At 42.3% G+C, this 16,788-nt stretch overlaps 1 protein-coding gene across 3 annotated transcripts; it reads right to left on the bottom strand.

The window, feature by feature from the left end:
* Window positions 1-5,569: 5,569 nt before the first annotated feature.
* On the bottom strand, window positions 5,570-16,464 carry tspan3b (tetraspanin 3b; the record flags this gene model as incomplete). Of its 3 annotated transcripts, XM_083650429.1 has the most annotated exons (7): window positions 5,570-5,690; window positions 7,024-7,107; window positions 11,607-11,759; window positions 13,096-13,197; window positions 14,379-14,453; window positions 15,189-15,380; window positions 16,402-16,464. In XM_083650429.1, the coding sequence occupies 7 exons, from the start codon at window positions 16,462-16,464 to the stop codon at window positions 5,598-5,600; spliced, it is 762 nt and encodes a 253-aa protein (XP_083506555.1). In that variant the 3' UTR covers window positions 5,570-5,597. The 3 variants fall into 3 exon arrangements, with proteins under 3 accessions (XP_083506555.1, XP_083506556.1, XP_083506557.1); XM_083650430.1 differs by lacking the exon at window positions 14,379-14,453; XM_083650431.1 differs by lacking the exon at window positions 15,189-15,380.
* Between the last annotated feature and the right edge of the window lie 324 nt (window positions 16,465-16,788).

Here is a 16,788-nt window from a genome sequence, read left to right as displayed (position 1 = left end):
CAGATCCAACCGTTTTCAGCATGTAGCAACGAGCTAGCATTGTTGATGTTGTTGTTTCACAGTGGCACAGGCATTTGAGATAGACAGATTCGACACGGAGGGAGTGGAAACAAAATCCATAAATGGTCGCCACCAGTCAGTCAGAGCGGGTTGGAGCATGCATGCAGGGAGGAGGGTGGAAGATGATTGTGATGCTGCAGACGCAAAGTGCCGCTGTGTGTAAATTCAGCTCGAGCAGGACCCTGGCCATTCACACCAGACGCACTGCTTTGCTCCGCGCCGGTGACAACTTGTACTGACTTCCTATCTGGCTTCACACAATCACTCGCGGGTCTCACACAAAAATAGATCAGACGCCGAAACAATCTCTGCATGGGCCTGACTGAACGGTCTAATGTGCTAACAAGTACGCCAAAATGAAACTGGCTGCGCTTCCAGATGCTTCGTCACTTCAGCGTCTGGTGTGTTTGCACCTTTTCGCATCCATTTTGAGCCATGCCTGCATGCATGAGTTCAACTCCTTCCCGTTTGACCTGGCCTCCCCAACCCTCCGCGCCCTACAGTCTGCCTGCCTCTGATGAACTCATTGCAGACTTAAAGTCAGCCCATGCTGCAGGAGAGGAGAAGTTGACCAGATTCTTGCAAGTCCCGGGGGCCCTATCTTTGCAAAAGCGGTATGCCGTGCGCAATGCAAATTGGGGGCGTGCACAAGCGCATGCCTGTTATAATTTTACTGGACATAGGCGTGCCACAATCAGTCGTTTCTGCGCAGAATACGGGGCAGCACCTCTTACGCGCTAAAAAAAAGCACCTCTTATGCGCTAAATACTCCGCTGCGCTTGAGCGCACCATAATCTCTATGCTGTGCAGCGCAGCGCAGAGTAAAATTCCTTTTGGATATGTCATTACACACAGACGTGCCACGCCAGGACATCAAATTCTGCTGCTAAAATTGGATATTAGCAGATAATTCAGTGAGGCAATCAACTATAACTCACTGAGAAACTTTTATCACATCGCAAAGAGGGAAATTAATTGAGAAAACTTTTTGGACAATGGACATAGGCTATTCACCTTCACCTATCCCATAGTCTCGCTGGCCAGCCTCCCCTCCCATGCAGGTCTGCATAGTGGGATTGCGATGGGCGGCGCTTAGCGGCAGTACCCTTGGAAAATAGTTTCCAACAATCCAACTTGCCCTTTTCAGCGTGTAGCAACGAGCTAGCGTGTAGGTTTCTGCCGTTAGCTTGCTAGCTAGTTAGCGTTGTTGTTTTCACTGAGGCGGTAGGGCACTATTTACAGCGACACACAGGGAGGAGGGAGCGGAAGCCGCTCTGATTGACATGGTCAGAGCCAATGACAGAGTTTGTAATAAGCCAGGAGCAGACATCCGGCAGCCACTGAAACAGTCGCTCCAATGGGGAGCAGCTGTAGAGCAGGGGAGGGTTTATCCCAGTTGCCTGTTTCCGTGGCCAGCATAATTATGAAATTACCTCAAAACACAATAATTGTCATTACTAAACCATGTTTGGTAGGCATGGATTTGCAATTAAAATAGCTATAATTCACCATTGTTAATCTCCGTCCTTACTCTAAAAATGGTAAACCCCAAACACCACATACGTATATGTTGCCATTCAAAAGTTAAGTTTTCACGCTACTGGATGGCAGCCATCTTGGAATTCTGGCTCAAAATTATGTCAGAATGTTAAACTGATGTCAGAATCAGATTCTTTGTGGTTGACTTACACCGAAAAGTGTCTTAATACATTATTCTAGGTGCTCTGGTTCAAAAGTAAATTTTTCAAGATTGTACCAGTGGCCATCTTGGATTTGGCCGTCTGGCAGAAAGTCGCAGGATGTTTGGGAGGGGCCTGGGGGCTATTTTAACAAAAGGCCCATAGAAGTCAAATTACTCATCAAAAAATGTTAGCCAGAGAGTGGTCATGGAATTGAGGTTATAGCATCAGTTATCAGAAACTGTGATTTCCTTCTCACGTCATTAAATTCACCATTGATTAGTTACTTTAACAGTTTATGATGTTCTACATGATATCATTGTAATCCATGACCATGAAAACATAGGGATAGACATCACCTTTTCTGTGTTATCATGTGTGGTTCAGGAGATATGATGCAAACTACATAATTCACTTATGGCGGAATTAAAATGGCCACCACGAGGCATTTTTGTGATGGCTTAATTTCTGAAGATTTACGGGGCCCCAAACTATATGCGTACCAAGTTTCATGCTTTTATGAAAAAGTGAACATGATTTTCACATATCATCTGGACTAATACACAGAAATCAGGGTTTTGTCATTTATATGGAGAAGGTTTTTTACAGAGTGATAACTATCAATAAGCTACCAGATTGGCAGGGTTATCATACCAAAATATAAACTAGAGACATGTAGGCAGACAAAAATACAAAAATTGCGCGGTCCCCTTAGGTGGTACCGATTTCCCCATTGGCCCATGGACTAATTGCATTGTATCCTTCTCAAACCCCACTGAATTCACCAAAACACCACTGAATTCACCATTAACTATTCATGTGAACAGTTTATGATGTTGTATAGGGTGTCATTGTAATCCCTGACCATGAAAACATAGGGGTAGACATCACATTTTCTGCGTTATCATGTGTGGTTCAGGAGATATGATGAAATCAGGGTTTTGTCATTTTTGGGGGGTAGGTTTGTTTACAGAGTGATAACTATCCTTAAGCTACCAAATCAGAAGGGTTATCATACCAAAATATAAACTAGAGACATGTAGGAAGACAAAAATAACAAAATCGTGCGGTCACCTCAGGTGGTACCGATATGTCAAAATTTCAGCCTTGGCCCATGGACTAACTGTACCAAAAGCACTTCTATGTAGGAATGGAGACTAACAGCTGGTTGACTGATTCGTTTAGTTGTAGTGTGTATTGGCAAAGCCTCCCTAGTGAAGCCTCATGAAGAGGACATCCACAGAATTGACATGTAATTCACATGATCTGAATACTTGTGAACATTAATAACTCTTATGAGTGATGGCTTCAAGGGACAAACAGATAAATGGAGAAATTAAAGTCTGGCTTTGTGGACTAAAATGTTAAACTAACAGAACTAACCAAATGTGTTAGTTTTCACATCCCTATACGCTCGACGTCATTATAATGCTAACACGCGGTGTCACAGCCACTCGCAATCAAATGGGGAAGTGCAGGTTTTGTCTTTTGCTTTTGCATCTGAGGTTAGTGTTGTGTTGTGTCTGTTCTTTCAGTGTATTAGTCAGTTTTTCATGTTCATAAAGATTGGTCAAACTGAGTTTGGAATAGTGTATACGTTCTGTTGGGCGTCGCTTTTCCGTCTAAATAACCAGGACATATCTCCAGAGCTCCAGCCATAGTGCAAACTGGCACACGAGGAAATACATTCCATACAACGCGCTGAATCATTTCATACGTGAGCTCCAAACTACCGTAAATTCCGGACTATAAGCCGCGGCTTTTTTCCCGTTTTTTGGGCTTTTTTGGCCCCTGCGGCTTATATAACGGTGCGGCTTATCTATGGATTTTTTCCAAAAAAAAAAAAAAGAAAAAAAAAAAAAACTCTCTTTTTTAGCACTCTTTCTAACTATAAATCCACTTCTGTTTTAATTTCCTCTCTTGCCCTCTTTTCACCACACCGCGGACACTGTGTGCACTGTAAAAAACAACACAGGTGGTGTTGTGTTATGTTGTTTTGTTGAAATGTTAATAAATGGGAGCTTCCTCAAACAGCCATCTCTTTCCCGACAATCCCCTCTGTGCATGAACCCTTACATATGGTAATTAAACATTAAAACACAAAAAAAAAAAAAAAAAAAAAAAAAAAAAAATACCATTAACACATTGAGTGCCAGCCATGTTTTCATTCCTGTAGGTAAGTTGTGCCAGGGGTGTTTTTGACGATTCTGGCTCATTTTAGAACAGCCGAGGATTCTTTTCTGTTAAGAATTCATGAACACCAATCATCTAAAAATAACTAATAGAATGTGTGCTTTCTCTGTCTAAAAGAGTTAGTTTGCAGAGTTAGTAGTTATGTAGATATTAGCCGTTGAGTACAGCATGGTTTCAGCGTCTGGAAATTTATTCAGAGATAAATGGCTTTTTGTGAAACAGTCACTTTAACCATTCATTTTTGGCATCAGTAAGACCGTCAGACATTCTAAACAATAGTTTTGAACAGTAATTTCCTCCATAACAACAGGAAACACCCCTCTCATTCAAACTCCTCCCTCCGTGTGTCTTCTCCTCCTTCCTCCTGGCTCTAACAGCGGGCGTGTCAGAAGCGCGTTGCTGCTGCCTGCCTGTCTGTCTGCGTGCCTGCCTGCCTGCTTGCCTGCGTGCGGGGACGAGTCTGAAATGGATTACTGTAAAATCGCCTCGCCATTTCCTTGAATGGCTTGCTCCCGCGGTGTGTGTGTGTGTGTGTGTGTGTGTTCGCGCGTTGCTCCGCGGCTCTGGGGGGAGGGGATCTCTGTCCGTTCTGTGTGTGTGTCTCCGGGCTTCTGACTGTAAAATCGCCAAGCCATTTCCGCGGGAGGCGGCTGCTTTTGGTGTACGGGTCCCGTGGCTGTGGCTTCTCTCTGTCTCTGTCGCCACTTAGTGGTCGGTAAAATAGATTACACACATGCTCTTGCTCCAATAGTTATCTCGAAGATGTAAAAGGGGTTGATTGATGTCCCACCGTCAAAAAAACATGTAAGACGAGTTATTTCGGCTCTGGCACTCAAGCGTTGGATTATGTAAGACGAATTATTTCGGCTATGGCACTTAAGGTGTTAAAACACCCGCGGCTTATAGTCCGGTGCGGCTTATATATGTAAAAAACAGTCAACTTTGCAGGTGCGGCTTATACTCCGGTGCGGCTTATAGTGCGGAATTTACGGTACTCCTTGTGATCCTCAAAGGGACAAAGAAACAAATACTTCAATCATGTCAATTAGCCGTGTACAACTTTGGCCTTTAGACGCATTTCAGTGTTTGTAAAAACATTTAAAATACAGCTCAACAGGCACGTGACCTTTCGTGACGTAATTTGCCCCGGAAGTAAGTTCTGCGTCCATTTTCTCCATAGACATTTAGATCAATCCAAATATAACGAGTTTTAGGCTCGCCTCGAACCAAGCCAAGAGAACAAAAAATAACGGCGGCGTTATTTTTTGTTCTCGCTTAAACCGAATGTTTTATGGTCACCCAAGATTCTCTGGATCACGTGTTGGCTTGGTTCGAGCCTTAAGACTCGTTATATTTGGATTTATCGAAATCTCTATGGAGAAAATGGACGCGGAACTTACTTCCAGGGCAAATTAAGTCACGAAAAGTCACGTGCCTGTCGAGCTCTATAACAATAACGTACAAAGCATGTCAATAAATAACTTACTGGTTTCCCCTTGAAGCCCCCCTCCCCCCACCCAAACCCCACAATCAGCGTTCGCTACTTTGATCATGAATTGTGCAAGGTGTGCTTGAGCTTATATGACTACAGCTGAAATCTACTGTGGACCAGTCCGCTGAGGCTCCTTTGATTGGCTGAGTGATTTGATTGGCTGGCTGCGTCCTTCAGGCATAGCTGTTGGTTGTGACCAGCAGCTCGTACGCCGGGTCATGACTCCTCCTGCACAGGACCACACAGGCACAGAGCATGCCCAACATCTGCAGGTAGACGAGACAGGGAGGAAAGCAAAGCTGTTACTTGTGTCATCGTCTCACAGTAGCCAGCCATAGATACAGTAGAATCTACGTCTGTTGCACAACTCTTGAAAAGTGGTTAAAGACCGCCCCCTAAGACAGGAAAAAATGCATGACAGACATATGAATTGACCAACCACGGACGGCATGAAGCAACTCGTGGGGCGGTACATTTTGAACGATGCACCAATGCACGCAGAGAGGCGGACTTCCGTAACAGCCCAGCCAATCAAGTCAGATTTTACCATAGGAATTCCGACAGCAAAAGCCAGAAATGCTGACTTGTGATTCAGACCTTCCGTCACTGGGAGCGTGCCGACGTAAGACGTAGGGTCTGACCACGTAGGTGAGACTACTTGTGTCATTGGCCCACAGCCATCTTGGTTGATGACACAAGAGTGAGGAACACATGGAACATCATCAGAATATCATAAACAACGCACGGCAGTAAGTATGATCCAATCCCACCATGCTTAGTGTCGAGCGTACATTTGACTTTTGAATTGGTGTATACTAAGTACCATGGCTGACCAATCTGGGGCCCGTGGGCCAAACTATTTTTTGTGGGTCAACCTGCGCTTAAAAAACCTATCCAGCTTATTTTCGAATGGCCCACTGTACAAATAATTGTGGGTACAAGTTCCGGTTTAACGTGACTTATTGTTGCAGCTTGCCATTTCCTTTGTTATACTCTTTGGCTGCAGACCCGAATTATAAACCGGAAACTGGAGTACGTTATAAAAGTTATAAATATAGTCACGTTATAAACAACTAACCAACGCTGGGGGTCCGTATGGAAACAGTGTTACTCGAAATGGTTAAAAGTTAAATCAATTTGGTCATTTAGTGGCGTTTTACTGCCATGTAACATAGCTAGCTAGCCGCTAACATTAGCCACATTAGGCTGCGCACTGCGCAAGAGGAAGGATCACACCGGAAAAGAAAAACGCATAGGCATCATGGCCGCTAGAAATAAGGTGGATAAGCAGGAATTGTTTTAATGTATACTGTAATACTTCCGCTTACAAGATGTTTGATCGCACAAAATTACCGTAAGCATACATCTGATCTGATCTTAAAAGATAACTTACATCCTTGGTTGACAAAACAACGGGTAACACTTTACTGGCTGAATCTTCTGAATATTTAAATTGTGTTTCTTTGTTTGTCTCTCCCCCCCACCCAGGGGTATAGCATTTCGGAATAGAACGCTTCATATTCTCCCCCAGATAATATGCCTTTTGCATTTTCAGGTAACTTATTCTGCAGGTATTCAGACTTAGTGATTTAAGATTACCTGTATGGATGCAAAGGTTAGTGCAGCCCAAATGACATACATCATGATCTCCTTCAACTTCTTCACGACTAGAGCCTCACAGCCCTATGATGGGAGAAAGAACATTACAAGCATTAAAGACATTCACTGGCATGAAGGAATTGTACGTAAAAAAACATACATAGTAACTTCAACATCAAAGATCCTTTCAAAAGATCAATGATTTGAAAAGTTCAGGACCAAACTCACTGTAACGGCAACACCCTCGATCTCGTTTTAGCTCGGGGTATTTCTGTTTCAGATCTGTTAGTCCTGCCATATCCTGCAGCTTTTTCAGACCACTATCTCATCAAATTTAAAGCTGCCCTGCCCCACCGGCAGTCTAACCAGATTGAAACCTATAGCAGTCGCCGTATCGACGATTCCACCATCACTCATCTTGCTGACCTGTTGCCAAATTCACTTGCTTGCCTCTCAGGGCAAGCTGCTCCTCTCAATTAACTCACAAATTAGTTTAACCAAATTCTACTCTCGTCGCTTGATGCTATTGCACCTCTGTGTACAAAAACCCGCCGCCCAAAAAAACACTCACCGTGGTATAATAATGATACACGTGCACACAGAAACAGACATGTAGAAAGCTGGAGCGTAAATGGCGTTCAACCAAGCTTGAGGCATTCCGACTGGCCTGGAATGATAGCCTTTTAAAACATAAGCGTTTGCTCTCTGCTACTCCAGCCTTGTACATATCTAAAATCATTAACACGCATACAAATAATTCGAAATTTCTATTTGATACCGTCGCAAAACTCACCCGCCCACCTCCTCCCATTACAAACTCTTCATTTACAGCCAATAATTTCCTCGACTTCTTTAACAATAAAATCACTTCTATCAGAGAGGAAATTAGCAATTGCCTTCTCACTAAAGTGCAAACCCCTCCCCTGGTCCTCTTCAAAGACCCTTAGATCAGACCGCTACACTCATGAACTTCGAGACCATCTCCATCTCCATCTAAATTAATACTATCCAAGTCCACCACCTGTTTATTTGACCCCCTTCCCGCAAATCTAATTAAACAACTTCTTCCAATACTAGGCCCCACCATACTCAGGATTATTAATAGTTCACTGTCAACTGGCGCTGTACCCACCTCTTTCAAAAAAGCTGTGATTAAACCGCTATTGAAAAAAACAAACCTTGACTCTGAAGTCTTAAACAACTTCAGACCAATTTCAAACCTTCCATTTCTCTCTAAAGTCCTTGAGAAGGCAGTCTCGCTTCAATTAATTGAACATCTCTCATGCAATAACCTTCTCGATCCCTTCCAATCAGGACTCAGGTCACTTCATAGCACCGAGACAGCTCTCACTAAAATTACCAATGAGTTTGTAGTGACTAATTAGCCCTTTGCCAAAAAGCCACGGTGGTGAATGAAACGCTAAAATGTGTCCTTGACGCGCATACCTTTAGTTGTTATTGTCGCTTGCTTCCTCCGTCTTGTTGTCTCCGAATGTAGTTTCTCGAAGTGTTAGTATTTGTGCATTGTTAATTCTATATTTTTGTGCCATTTAATTTGGTTAATTCTGTTCTATCACCCAGTGATTGCGGTAAGAACCATTTCATCTCTGCATTCCAAACACACTTGAGCCTACACACCTGTGCGTATTTGTTACCTGATTGTGTGTGATGTAACCCATCACCAATATCTTACTGCCCTCTAGTGGGTGTGATATAATAATAACACCCAAGTAAAAACCCAAATCAAAAAGCACCCATATTGGCTCCAACAGAGTTTCTCCTCGCATCTGATTCTAACTCCTCATCTTACTGGATTTAAGCGCCGCCTTTGATACAGTCGATCATAGCATACTGCTAGACCGCTTATCAAACCATGTAGGCATCCAAGGCACCGCACTCTCCTGGGTGAAATCCTATCTGTCTGACAGATCACACTGTGTATCCTATAACAATATAACATCCATATTCTCATCAGTACAGTTTGGCGTACCGCAGGGATCTGTCCTCGGCCCTCTGTTTTTATTTTATGCCCACATTAACCCATTGATACCTGATGCAGCATTTGTGTGTGTATCCCTTTAAGACCGCGAACCGCATTAACGCGGTTTGCGGTCTTAAAGGGATACGCACACAAATGAGGGATATACATGCAAATGCTGCATCAGGTATCAATGGGTTAAGTCAATCACTCAGACAGCATTCTTTCATCTCCGTAACATTTCCAAGATTCGCCCCCTTTAAGTTTATCCGATGCAGAAACCTTAGTACCGTAAATTCCGGACCATAAGGCGCACCGGTATATAAGCCGCAGCAGCAAAATTGACTGTTTTTTACATATATAAGCCGCACCGGACTATAAGCCGCGGGCGTTTTGATGTTTAATTACCATATGTAAGGGTTCGTACACAGAGGGGATTGTCAGGAAAGAGATGGCTGTTTGGGGAAGCTCCCATTTATTAACATTTCAACAAAACAAAAGTCAGGTCACTAATCCCCAGACAAAATCACACAACAATAGGCTATATGTGCAGCAAACGGCTGTAACCAGAGAAGTCAAGTCACTAATCCTCGTCTTCCTCTTCTTCCTGCGTACTGAAACCACCAAAGTCCTCATCTTCAGTGTCGGAAACGAACAGGTTCAGGGTGGCTTCGTCAACCACTCTCCTCTCTCCTTCATTGTCACTCAAAACCAACGAACTCCTCTTCGATTGTGATTGTGGATGTTTTCACACTCCTATAATATTCCGTGATCTTCCTTTGTGTGAATTCGCCGAAGTTTGTGATTTTCTCCTGGTAGTCGGGAGGGAGTTGTTCAGTAGTTCTCGCCCGGACGGACAGTCCCTTTCGTCTCATGAATCGGAAGCACCAAGATGGGCCACCTATGAAATGTTCAATTTTCATTTCGGTGGCGACTGTTTTGGCCTTCAGTCGGATCTGCACCGTGGAAACGCCTCGGCCGTCTGCTCTCTGGGTCAACACCCAATCTTCAAGGGAATCTTCAAGTTCGGGCCATCTGCTTTTATGACCTCTGAAGGACTTTTTGGTCTTCTTGCACTGAGACAGTTCCTCCTGCTGCACCTTCCAACGCCTCACCATTGACTCGTCGATGCCCAGGTTACGCGCTGCTGCTCTATTTCCCTCTTTTAATGCGAGATTGACTGCTTTCAACTTGAAAGCTGCGTCGTGTGAATTTCTGCGTACCTTCCCCATGGTAAGTGAGAGAGAGTCTGCTCGTCTTGTTGTGATTCCGGGCTGCTGATGAACTTTGAACCGGTAGGAGTAACCGGTTGATTTCCGCCAATGATGTCAAGTCTTTCATACACAAAGGCAATTCAAGGTGCTTTACAAAAAAATAATCGAAAAAACAAGCAGCAAAGCAATGCACATAAAATGTGCTGATGAAGCTGTGTAACCTGTAAAATCCATCGATTTTGGAGGTCACCGAGTGGCCGTTTGCTTACCGTAATTACCATATGTAAGGGTTCACGCACAGAGGGGATTGTTGGCTGTTTGAGGAAGCTCCCATTTACCGTATTACCGTAACATTTCAACAAAACAACATAACACAACACCACCTTTGTTTATTTTTACAGTGCACACAGTGTCCGCGGTGTGGTGAAAAGAGGGCAAGAGAGGAAATTAAAACAGAAGTGGATTTATAGTTAGAAAGAGTGCTAAAAAAGAGAGATTTTATTTGTATTTTTTTTTTTTTTTTCTGAAAAAATCCATAGATAAGCCGCACCGTTATATAAGCCGCAGGGCCAAAAAACGGGGAAAAAGCCGCGGCTTATAGTCCGGAATTTACGGTACATGCTTTTGTTTCATCGAGGCTCGATTACTGTTAACGTTCTCTTCTCCGGGTTACCAAATTCCAGTACTCATAAATTACAACTCGTACAAAATGCAGCTGCCAGAGTACTAACTAGAACGCGGAAATTCGAACACATTACCCCAGCCTTAATCGCTCTTCATTGGCTCCAAATCCAGGCCAGATCCGATTTTAAAGTGCTTCTTTGAACCTATAAAGCTCTACATGGGCTCGCACCCTCGTACTTGTCTGAGCTAATCTTCCCATATGTCCCCGCTCGCGCCCTCCGCTCACAGGACAGTAACTATCTCTTCGTCCCCCATATCAAGAAAAGATCAGCAGCTGGTAGAGCCTTTTTTTACCGTGGTCCTCACCTCTGCAACCAGCTCCCCCGTTCAATTCAAAAATTAAAAACCCATCTATTTTCCCATTCATATGGCATCATTTAATTATCTTTTACTTTGTTCTTATTGTGGTTATTTTATTAGTCTTATATTCCCTGTGTTTTAATCATCCCACTGTTTTAGCTCTTACATTGTCTTTGCATTTGTTGACTTCCATTAATTATATTTTTACTGTATTGTTTGTGTGATGTTTGAACTGTAAAGTGTTTCGGGACCATGCTTCATGGTGATTTTGCACTTTAAATAAAGATGAATTTAATTGAATTTAATTGAATTGAATTGAAATTTGACGAGAGAGAGGAATTTGATTCATTTATCCTTGGCTGCAAGGTGCGGTATAAAACTCATTGCTATGTGTGGTGTGTCTGTACCTCTTGGTAGAGTTCTGCTGGTCGGGTGAGTGTGCCGGTACAGTTGGTGATGCTGGGCTGACAGCAGCTGACTGGAACACTGTTGTTCTTGGACTCTTTAAACCAGTGGGTGTTCCTCCAATCAGAGTAGTTGTGAATGCCGCAGCAGTGAAGCTGAGAGGAGAACAGATAGAGATGGTGACTGAAAAGCCTTGGAATAGAATTCAGGTTCAAGAATAAAATCTGAAATGTATTTGATCATCTAAAATATGGTTGTAATCACATGTGTTCCTAAGAAGACTGACTTTCAGATGCTTTCATACTCCATTATAACTATAAATCTGTTTTATTCCAGTAATTTAATAACCTTTACAAATCGTGACATTGGAATTATTAATGAATTATTAATAATAATTAATTAATTAATTATTATTAAGGTTTTATGATTTTTTTAAAATACTTCTTACTTACTTCTAGATCTTACAATATTTACCCCAAAATGTTCTTTGAAAGAACACCACACAAGCATGAAGTAACATTCAAGATCATGAATATGTCCATAACTCAATTTTGATTAAATGTCAAACAGAACCTTATAATTCCAATCAGATGAAATGTGAACAAACAGCTTCACTGTAAACTCATGACTGGCTGGCAAATATGGTGAGTCTTTCTATCAAAAGCTCAGACAATACGGGCATCCAAGTAGTGTAGCGGTAGATTCCCTGCCTACCAACACACACGAGGGTCGCAGGTTTGCGCCCCCGGGTTACCTCCGGCTTGGTCAGGCCGTCCATACAGGCACGATTGGCTGTGTCTGTGGGTGGGAAGCCAGAATGAGGGTATGTGTCCTGGTCGCTGCACCTGTTCGGAGCGGAAGGGAACTGGTGGGAATAGCGTGATCCTCCCACATGCTACGTGCAGCCAGTAAAGCTCCCTGCCGTCAGGTGAAAAGAAGTGGCTGGCAACTGCACATGTATCGGAGCGAGGAAGCATTTGTGTGTCTCCGGTTCTCTCCAGATCGGCAGAGGGTGGAGCAGCGACCGGGGCAGCAGGGGAAATTGGCCAAGTACAATTGGGGAGAAAATGGGGGGAAATCAGGAAAAAAAAAAAAAATCCTGAAGAAGCGCGATGATGCGTAAACATGAGATGCCATATTGCTATTATGGAGTGGGAATAAAAGGTAGCGTGTGCAGGACTTTCTCCTTATTGTAGTGTGATGAAATCAGATGCGATGCTACACTTTGGGCTTGAGAAAAAAATGCCTCTCTATTTCAAATAGTTTCTCCTATAATCTGATCCTTTGGAAGGTGACAACACTTGAATTATTTTCCAGTGGACAAGTTAAGCATCAAAAGTAGCAGTGAGGAGGAGAAATAACGAAAATGGCTGATTGAAAAATGCTTGTATGGGTTATATATTATTATATGTATGTATAATCATTTATATTGAAGTTTGAGCTGACAAAAGGAAAAGGTTTGACATAAGAAAGCACTTGTTTTGTTCTCACCTGCCTCTGCACATAGTCAATAGCACGACTAGGAGCATCGGTGTTGGTGCCACTGTATTCATTGTAAACCTTCTGGATGGAGTGATTCACCTCATTTTCTACCTGAAGGAAATATGCAGTTGGCTTTACTGTCTCTGTACAATAACTATAATAAATAGTAAAGAATTCTCAGTTATGTATTAGGATATTATCCCAGCCATTTTCACTAGAAAGATTATAATCATCATAGTGACAATGATAATGTACAATAAGCACAGTTAAATAAATCAACATTCATTAATCGTATTGAGGGATGCTGCATAACAATAACAGCATGCAACAATAAATAATGCATTGCTAACATATTTTATTAAATCTATATTGTTTATGTCTATGACTTCTCTAACTGAAACAATTATATAGATACACAATTCAACAGTACACAAAACAATGTCAATAACACAATAGTTGCTAAATTGATATCTCTGCAATCATGTCAACTTTTTGAGTCCGGGACTGAAATTTTGGTAACCTTTCCTAGAAAGGAACTATTTTCCAATTTCTTCGGACGTTTCCTGGAAAGAACCGTGACAGCAGCTGCATTTACATGGAGCCTTTTAATCCACTAATAATAAAAATAGTAGCCCAATCAGAATAAAATTATCTCATGTAACCATCTCAGTCAGAATAAACTGCCCCATTCTAAACAACATTTCATTCCATAGATAAAATGTCATATAAATGCTCATGACGTTGATGATTTTCTTTGGTTTAAATACCTGTACTCTTTCTGCACACACTCACCTATTTGACAAAAGTGATGTCCGTGACCTTTACATTTTCTCCTGGAGAATGTGAATCATTGTCGGTGCAAAAAAAACGTCTGCAACGTCTGCAATCAACCTCTGCCTCTTGTTTTTTCCAATAAATAGATTTGCCATTCTCTCCAGGAAACTCTTTTAGAAATGTATAGTGTCTTATCAACTTCAAACTGGACACTTTCAATTTATATGCAACCACTACTACATAATGTTGTGGTTCTTCCATGGAAACTTCTAAAGAAATAGCCACTCCACCATTAAAATCTTGCACCATTTGCTCAGTAAACCACCTAAGAAATGAACAGTTCCTTCCTTTCTAGAGCATTACTAGTCAATTATTGCGCACTCGTAAACCGGCGTTACTGACATTTTACAAATGCAGTCTTGGACCCACTCTATTCTTGTCAGGCAGGGACACCCCCGCGGTCTGACCATGTGACAGTTTAGGAAACACGTGTGTAGAGTTATGAAGAGAATATTGACCTTTGCTCTGTATATGTAGCCAAGCACCACGACCACACACTCCGTTACAAATACCAGCAGGAGGATGGCAGCAAACTGAAATGATAAGACACAGTGTTCATTAGTGAGGCTAGTGACCAAACGGATTCTTTCAAATGCATCTTTGTGTGACAGACATCTTAAAGGAACACTCCGCCCATTTTCAACCAGCTTTGTATCATTAGAACATCAGTAGTATATCAGAAAACTGTAAACTGTTTTGAAGTCTGTCATTTAAATTGACAGTTATTGAGTGTTAAAGTGTGGACCAGTGACATCACTGGTCCACACTAACTCAAATTAATAACTCATTAACTCAAATCAACTCTCAAACTGTAAACGGTTTTGAAGTCATTCATCTAGTTTGACAGTTATTGAGAGTTGATTTGAGTTAATGAGTTATTAATTTGAGTTAGTGTGGACCAGTGATGTCACTGGTCCACACTAACTCAAATTAATAACTCATTAACTCAAATCAACTCTCAATAACTGTCAAACTAGATGAATGATGAATAGTTTGACAGTTATTGAGAGTTGATTTGAGTTAATGAGTTATTAATTTGAGTTAGTGTGGACCAGTGATGTCACTGGTCCACACTTTAACACTCAATAACTGTCAAATTAAATGACAGACTTCAAAACCGTTTACAGTTTTCTGATATACTACTGATGTTCTAATGATACAAAGCTGGTTGAAAATGGGCGGAGTGTTCCTTTAACATCCCTCCTAACTAAGTCCTAAGCATTCTGCTTATTTAAAGGGTGCAAGTGAAAGCGCCTCATGATACTCACAGTTGCCAGACCACAGGAGCTTTCACGTATGGTGGCACAGCAGCCAATCAGGCCGATGATGAAGAGAAGCGTCCCGACAGCAATTATGATAACAGCAGGGACCAAGGTGTACACGTCTTCAAAGAAGTGCTCATAGTCGTCATATGTGATAAACACATAGGCTCCGATGTAGCATAGAATCCCTGCTGCAGCCTACAGAGGCACAGACAGACACAGAGATATATCACAGACAACTGCCTTGTCCTCAATTGCCACCTGTTTAATTACAGAATAGAATAGTTGTTAATTGGCTTTTGATTATTGTTAATAGTTGATATTCAGATATTATTGTTTATGTACTGAGAACTATTTGGTAGGCTAATGTTTGCAATGTTACTGCAAGCGAAGCACTGTGTTGCTTTGGCATATTGGTCTCTTTCCTGTCATGCCAAATAAAGCATATTTGAATGGGAATTTGAGGAAGGTAGGGAAAGCAATAGACACAACTAGAAGCAGATACAGAGAGAGGAGTAAAATGATGAAAATGCAAGATAGCCACATAGACTAGAATAATCATACGTTATTATCTGGACTGGACTGGAGCTCTGGTTACACGAAACATGTAAGCTAACGCTATAGACTCGGTTACCTTGAACGTGAGAAGCCAGCTAGTGAAGAGGGCCAGTTAGTTACTGCTTTGTTCGGAAATTCTGGGAGATAATGATGACGACATAAAAGATAGTTCTGCACAAGATTAATCTGTACCACCTTGAAGTCAGCCTTTGTGTCGTTTTGCATAAACCTACCGTATATCAAACGGTTAGCTAAGTGTGAGTGCACTCAGGTTTAACCATAGATATGAACTGATGAACTAGCTGGTTGCAGCAGGCAGCAGCTGGCGCGTCTGTGGGGCAAGCTGGCAGCCTGGCTGGCATAACGTCATACAACTTGTGGGTCGGCTGCTACCGACCTGTTTTAGCTAGCTAGCTGTTCACATTATTCTCCTCTATTCGTTTAAGTTATGCACAGCGTTCTTTATACCTGCAAATGCGACGCTATAGTGCCATCATCACGGTTATGATTTGTAAAGCAGCTCGTCTGTCATTAGACTAGACTGCAGAGTGCAGAGCATCTCTGTGGCGCAGTTTGCTAGCTTGCTAATGTCATCCACCCATGGCCTCATTGGGATGAACGTTATAGGTTTGCATTGTTCAAACAACCTCCATCTTCTTACCCAAAATATGAGGTTAAGAAACACCAAGACGGTTTTGGATGAAGTAATCCCACACTGCCCCATGGTCGCGTAAAGGACTGGAATAAAAACAACGGTATAAAAAATACTGATGCACCTGCACCTTATGATAATAAAATGGCTCCGTTGGTCCCCAGTCTTCTCGGGTTCGACCAATCATATCGCCGCAAAGACAGGGCACAAGTCACGTGCTCTGATGATATCATCATTCAACAGTCTGACTGAGTGATGGATAATGCAACGTTGGGATTGTCCCCTTGGCCGACTGGTTAGCGTGTTCGACTTCGATAAAATCTGGCACTTTCGATTCCCGGGTTCGATTCCCCCTAAATCCCCCTACATCCAAGATACACGCAAGATTACGAAGGG

Source organism: Poromitra crassiceps, assembly GCF_964638095.1.
Source record: "Poromitra crassiceps genome assembly, chromosome: 14".
NCBI classification, from domain to species: domain Eukaryota; kingdom Metazoa; phylum Chordata; class Actinopteri; order Beryciformes; family Melamphaidae; genus Poromitra; species Poromitra crassiceps.
This window is presented reverse-complemented; position numbering and strand designations above follow the sequence as displayed.